The sequence below is a fragment of the Phoenix dactylifera genome, chromosome 1 (genome assembly GCF_009389715.1).
Source record: "Phoenix dactylifera cultivar Barhee BC4 chromosome 1, palm_55x_up_171113_PBpolish2nd_filt_p, whole genome shotgun sequence".
Lineage (NCBI taxonomy): Eukaryota > Viridiplantae > Streptophyta > Magnoliopsida > Arecales > Arecaceae > Phoenix > Phoenix dactylifera.
In genome coordinates this window covers 5179140-5186259 of record NC_052392.1, presented here as the reverse complement: position 1 = coordinate 5186259, position 7120 = coordinate 5179140, and the positions used below count along the sequence as shown (strand labels likewise).

Sequence of the window (7120 nt, the reverse complement as noted above, 5' to 3'; positions counted from 1 at the left end):
ATATCTAACAAGTGATCTTGAGAATGAGGCTAAATTCATCGATCGGTTTTCCCTGTTGCGAGCATGCTGGTGCATCGGTGCTATAATTCTGTTTCATTTTACTGAAGGTAAAAGGGAAATAAATACACTGGGCCAAATCGCAATAGCTCTTGGCGCAACTTGGACGTAAAATTGTTCAAGATACCAAGCAAACTTTCGACAAACTGAAGCAGCTTGTTCTCAGAGATCACATCGGTCGACTCCTGATCGAATCCATCTACTGTTCCATCTATTTAATTGAGAGCAACTTTTGGAAGGTCAAGCGTATGGCACTGAGATCTTTTGGCCTACTTTGAGTATGGAAGGGAGCGACTACTCTACTGTTACTGATTAGATCAACAGATAACCCATCAAGATCAGGAAATATCACCTGGTGATTGTGGATATATGTAATTATCTAGCCACTCCTGACAAGCAGATGACAGAATGGAAGGCTCTGCAGCAAACTTCATGAATTCAATTCTGCAAGTTTTAGTTGCAGTGCTTTTATTCATCATGTTTGTATGGACTGTTTGCATGATTTGGAGGTCATTGTTTACCGAGCCAGAGCATTATCAGCCAGGATTTGGAGGCAAAATAGCAACAATAACAGGGAAGAGAGCATAAGATTTAGGGACTAGATCAGAAGAAACACAGACCTCAAAAGATAGAAAAATATAGAGGAAGTGCCTAGAAAGCAACAATAACAACAGAACCACTATGGTTCTAGCAGCCAGCAGATATTGCACAAAGAGAGTTGAGAGCAGCAAGACAAATTTTAGAGAAGACTGGAGTATCAACTCTGCCTCAGATCGTCCCGTATGTTCGCTAAATTCTTTCACAGCCTCAGGAAACCAAATTCGCACTTAAAGTCTAGGCTGATCCCTAAGTTCTTTCTCACTAAGATGTAAATATATTCTTATATATCTTGGGCAGACCTCACTTTTTTCTCACATTCATACCGTTTAATACACACATTACCATACCCATCAGGATTTTCCTTGCAAACATATAACAACAATAATGGCAGAAACAACATACAACGCTCCTCATTCATGCAATTATGTAATAATCTGCTTGCTCGACATCTAATAACAGGTTAAAACATGTGGAATCCATCAAGCATATGTTGAGGGGCACACCATATGTTATTAAATTCTCAATGTACTAAGAACAGAACCTCACATTATAAAGCAACGACCATCAAACAGCAGCTTCTCCCAAAATCTCAGATGATAAGGACATGATGTAGTAAGGCAAACATAGGATAGAATGACCAACAACAATCCAACAACATGGAAAGAACATTACGATAGCAACCAGAAAGTCCTAAATAATGGGATATAGCAATCTTTGCAACCCCAAATCTAAGCGGCGGTCAAGGTGTTGGCGATATCAATGACAAATCGATATCTGACATCTGACTTGGCAAGTCGCTCCATCGCCTTGTTCACGTAATCCATACCAATGAGCTCGATGTCCGCTGTTACATTGTGCTTTGCAGCAAAGTCCAACATCTCCTGGGTATCCTGCATTCCTCCAATGCAACTGCCCGCCACAATTTTCCCACCTATAGGCAGATCCAGCAATTCATTTCATCAAAACACCATCAAGTAGAACATAGGAAACACCAATCTTACAGCACATTTAAGAAACAGCACTTTACTTACCCATGATCAAAGAGAAAACTGGTAGCTCCAGGGGCTTGTCTGGAGCACCCACCATGATCATCTTCCCATGGGTCTTCAGCAGAAAGAGTAGTGGCATGAGGGAATGGACCGCAGATACTGTATTGATAATACCATCCATCGTGCCCATGGCAGCCTAACAGGACAAGATAACATACAAGAGTAAGATACAAGTGTTGGTTGCTGTGGATTTTGTAGTTGGAATTGCTCTATTTTACCTGCATCTGCTCAGGGTTGCTGCTGATCATGAAAGCATCAGCTCCCAAATGTTCAATTGCTTCCTTCTCCTTCCTCGGGGACGAGCTAATCACTGTGACCTTCACTCCAAATGCCTTGGCAAACTTCACAGCTACATGGCCGAGCCCTCCGAGCCCGACCACCCCAAGATGCTTCCCCGGCTCATTGAGTCCAAAATACTTCAATGGGCTGTATACAGTGATGCCAGCACAAAGCAGTGGGGCACACTTGTCTAGGGGCATGGTGTCAGGGATCCGCATAACGAAATGCTCTTTGACGACTACCATGTCAGAGTACCCTCCATAGGTCATTGTTCCATCAGCGTCGATGGAATTGTACGTAAGTATCATTCTCGGACAGTAGTTCTCGAAACCTTGTTTGCAGCCGTCACAGGAACGGCAAGAATTAACCAAGCAGCCCACTCCCACCTTGTCTCCAACCTTGAACTTACGTACATTGCTCCCCACTTCAGTAACGGCGCCAACAATCTCATGCCTGCAAAGTTACTTCTTTTTGGTGAATCTTCATGTACTTTCATGTATATGGGGGATGTCTATCAAATGGTTGCTTTGTGCAATGGTGAATATTTTTTTGTGCTCATGTGAATGATGTTGAGAGTGAAGCAATATTGAAAATTTCTGCTTCCCTAAGGATGAATGCACTGATACTCCATGCACAGGCATGACTGCAACAGCAATAGTAAGATGAAAACCATGACAGACCATGACATCATTACAAACGAGCACTTGCCACAGTTAGCAGGCCAGATCTTCACATTTAACATTTATAGGTGCAGTCAACCAGATTCTTGAGATAATTATTAGCCAGCACATGCATCAGCAATTGAAATAAAAGATTTTATTATGCTAACAAAATTTTGCAAAAGCTAAAAGATTTTACTCCAGGTCCTATTTTATGTGGCAAGCATTCAAAAGTCTTTTGGTGTCCATTGATATGCAATGGCTATGGTGAGTCTCCAATGCTGACAAGTCACGCTATAATTGCGTCATATCGTAAATAAAATCGACTCTAATCATACCATTGAATAAAAGAAAGCAGATCACGTAAAGCTTAGTTACCAGAAACTGGGTTGGCTGCAGGAGCAGATTTAGTTGCATATGCGGGTGCACAAAAGCAGGTCTCTCAAAAAAAATTTAGAATTGGAAGTGCTTAGGAAGTAGGTAGAGGAGCAAATTTCCTAAGATTCTGAAGCGGGCGCAGCACCATGAGTAGAAACTTCCTGCTAGTAACAAGTAAATTACAACACGCAACTGTATCATTGAAAGAGAATGCTGTTTTTCAGCAAAAATAATCAAAATATGCATTTTCCATTTTCTTTAATCTCATCTAAATGAGTATTAGAGAAAGGTTGCATTATGGATAAAAATGTTTGTTGGTGTTCAGAGGTACATACCCTGGGACAATCGGGTAGATGGTATTTGTCCATTCATTCTTTATGCTATGAAGATCTGAGTGGCAGATCCCACAGTATAGTATCTTTATGGTGACATCGTCATCTCCATTGTTCCTGTAGGCCAGTCAATTGTCCTGCTATTAGTCATTTATTCACAGACAAGAAATGTTTAAAGATTTCAATCAACTACCGCAGGAATCACGGACAATCACAAAAACAATATAAGATCATAATTATTAGATTCCAACAATATCCAGATACTTAGCCAGTTATCTAAGCACGAGGCAAACTACCCATGTTTCATCAGATGACTTCCCCTTGATAATTTTATTTTAGAAGGCAAACTATCATTCGTCCCTCTCAACTAAAGGATTGAATCCATCATGGCCATTGACCAATCAATCAAGCATTTAAGGCAGACGGGGCTGTCCCGATTTTCTAATTGAATGGGATGCACCGCCGTCCCGCCGCTTCCTGACATTTGAGATAGAGAATATCGATACGCTGATCGAGACGCTAGGATGATGGCGAGACGGTCTTATCCCGATATATAGGACAGTACCTCATCTTGGTGACCTGCGGGATGTCCCCACCAAAACTTGAATCCTTAGGCCCTATTTGGAGGAGCTTTTGGAGAGCCAAAAAGCATTTTCTGGCCCTCCAAAAAGACTTTTAGATGAAATAGGAATGTTTGGTAAAATTTCGGAGAGCTATTTTAGCTTTTCCAGAAAGCTAAAAACAGCTTTTTGGGAAAGCTCTATTTTGAAGCTTTTCGAAAAAACACTTTTAGACCCAGTCGGAAAGCTGTTTTTTTGACCAAAATACCCGTGATAAAATATAACAATTACACAAAATATCTCTTTAATAATTGTTTAACCAATTTTATCACCTAGCTAGAAAATTTGTTATATCATGAGAAATTAATTTACGCTAATAATTATAATATTTTATATCTTTATTATTGTATTATACTATAAATATAATATTATATTGCATTATATCATAATACATTGATATGTTATGTTAAATAATTTAATATTATATTTAATTATTATGCTATATTTTGCAATATTATATTACTATAATATAATAATTTTATATTACATTACAGTAATATTATCTTATATTATATATTTATGTATTAATATATATATTATATTTTATTATGCTTTGTTGTATAATACCATGCAATATCCTTTATGGTTATTTTATCATACCAAAAATACTTTCTCAATTTGTTTATCAAACACATGTTAAAATGGCAAAACACTTTAGAAATGTAGTTACCAAATAGCAAATAGCTTTTTATAAAAGTTGTACTTCAAAAAACTCTACTTTCAAAAGTTCTACTTTCAAAAACTCTGCTACCAACCGCTCCCCCAAATGGGGCGTTAGTATGGACAGTGCAATTTGATCAGATTATATTGGGCTCAAATTATGTTGTTGATCAATGGTGTAGGTTTTGGCCGAGCTTGTTCATAAACAAGAAAAGATAAAACCAGGTCCAAATAGACCTCAGACCATGGTCATAAACATAACAAGTGGGCAGGTCATGGAGTAGGTGCAAAAAGGGTTTATAAACATAGCACACCCACTAATCTTTTCTTTCCAAGCTTTGCTTCATTTTAAAAATATTTCCATTATTTTCCACCTTAAAAACGATATCAATAAAATTGTCTAGAATAACATAAACAATATAAAGAAAGAATCTCGCACCATCTATCCTTGGACACAAATAAAATAATAGAAAAATCGGTAGAAAGAACAAAATCGATGCAAATCTAAAGAAATGACGCCAGGAATACTTGAGAGGGAGAAAGAAAGAAAGAATCCCATGGGGTTTTCTATAACATTAAGAAAATAAACCAAAATAACAAAGAAGAAACAAAAAGGAGCTAGGATTCTAAGTTTTAGCTCATGTGTTCTTAAAAAAGAGGAGACGGAAGAGAAAAAGAATGGTACCTTCGAGAGAAGGAGAAGGGAGAGAGGACGCCGGAGTTATCTCTGGCCGCCCACCCGAAGGCCTTCCGGGGGTGCTGCGTTTCCGGCGATGCCTTCACTCCGTTCTCCTCCGTCACCGACCCCATTTCTTTTCGTTTCCTCGGCGACCCCGGCAGAGAGAGTGTGATGGAAACAATGGGGAAAGGAAGGAACGAGAGAGGAAGGACGAAAAGATTCGGAGGATGTGGAGAAGGGAAGAGAGGCTTCTGGTCTTCAAGTATCGCTACAGGCTAGGAGGTGACCAGCATTATATAGAAAGGGGAGTAATGGCCGATGACGTGAGTGATGACATTAATTGATTGGAAAATGGTTGCCCTTACTTGGGAAGGGGGAAATAAAATTACATGGGAAACGCGTTCAGCTTTTGGCGTTTCTCCTAGCTTTTGCTAATAAATATGATAGAAATTTGAAAAAAAAAAAAAATTCTACTACTAATCAACTTCCAACCGCCGCCTACTTTACCAAGCCGATACGATAATCCGAGATTGATGTGGTACAGGAAGGTAAATTATAATTAATTTTTTTAAAAAATTATCCTTCTATATTTTATTTTTATCCCATACTTTAACATATAATTTAATAACATATTAATTAAATCATTAACTTTATATAAGATCTAAATGCCACATTAAAAAAAAAAAAGTCTTAAGTAATATATCGACAATCCAAAAATATAAGAAAATATGTGCATCTCCACTAATAAAATGAAAATTTAATTTTTCACCAAAAGTAAACAGTTTTACTAACATCTTCAATTTAACTGGTTGTTGGTGTGGACTTTACAAAATGCAACATATAAATATAAAAAATATATATATCAAACTTCTAAATAAACGGTCTATGAGGTATTGGGGATCGATGGCATCATTATCATCTCTACGATTTGATGAAGTATCGGGAACCTATAAGAAAAAAATAGAAACTTTAGAAGTTAAGAATACGAGAATTATTAAGTTCATACAAAAATATGTTATAATTATATAAAATATTCAAATTGATGTAGTTATTTATCTGAGAAAGGGCAAATCTATGCAACATAGATGAAATCTGGTCAAGCTGAGCCCCTAAAAATTGTATTTCTATCAAAATTGTATCTCAGTCTGATGGCTCTACGTCAACTCCACTATATCGGTATGATAGCTTTGCATTATCTGCTCTAACTCTGTCTGATGGCTCTGCCTCATTTTTTCCATCGCTGCCTTCAGACCACAAATATCTACAGTGCTAATACCTTATCTAGCAATAGCATTTTGGGTATATCTTCTTACTGCAGACAACTAAATGGTAGTAACTTTAGCACCATAACCCCTCACTCGACTATAACACTTCGGGCTCACCAATTTGGCGGACACCTGAGCTTCGACGCGACTAGTTGCACCGGATGATGATGACTCCCTAATATGCTCTGAAATAAGGGATGCAATTTTGTCCTATATCTCTCAAAAAATAGCACATATTAATGTTTGAAAAAATGAAACTAATAAAAAAATTGTTGCACAAATCAAAGATGAATACATACAACTAAATCTCTCGACTCTTTCCGAAAAAGCTGCCATCTCGGTGGGTATGAGTCATCCTATAGAACTCCACCTCACTAGACTCTCTACCATGCTCTTCAATCTACAACAAAGTATATTGGCAAACTATATATCATGATATATGCTATATGATAGAAAAGTTTCAAAGAGTTTCAAAAAAACTTATGAATTCATCTCTACGCCTCGCATAACTCTTCGAGACTAAAGTGTGAGGAACTGCCTGA

General features: G+C 37.8%; 1 protein-coding gene across 1 annotated transcript; it reads right to left on the bottom strand.

Annotated features, from left to right (window-relative positions):
* Nucleotides 1–1143: 1143 nt before the first annotated feature.
* LOC120110229 (probable mannitol dehydrogenase) lies at nt 1144–5534 on the bottom strand. The gene is made up of 5 exons (XM_039124577.1): nt 5320–5534; nt 3358–3471; nt 1925–2438; nt 1689–1842; nt 1144–1588 (listed from the first exon to the last, which is right to left on the bottom strand). Exons 1-5 carry the CDS (start codon nt 5442–5444, stop codon nt 1386–1388), a joined length of 1110 nt encoding a protein of 369 aa, XP_038980505.1. The 5' UTR covers nt 5445–5534; the 3' UTR covers nt 1144–1385.
* Nucleotides 5535–7120: the final 1586 nt, after the last annotated feature.

Bases quoted from the DNA above. Each gene is read 5' to 3' on its own strand.
- LOC120110229 (XM_039124577.1), bottom strand. From the start codon at position 5,444: ATGGGGTCGGTGACGGAGGAGAACGGAGTGAAGGCATCGCCGGAAACG. The intron at 3,472-5,319 runs GTACCATTCTTT...ACTGGCCTACAG, and splicing joins CCCTTCTCCTTCTCTCGAAG to GAACAATGGAGATGACGATG. The intron at 1,843-1,924 runs GTAAAATAGAGC...TTGTCCTGTTAG, and splicing joins GCAACCCTGAGCAGATGCAG to GCTGCCATGGGCACGATGGA.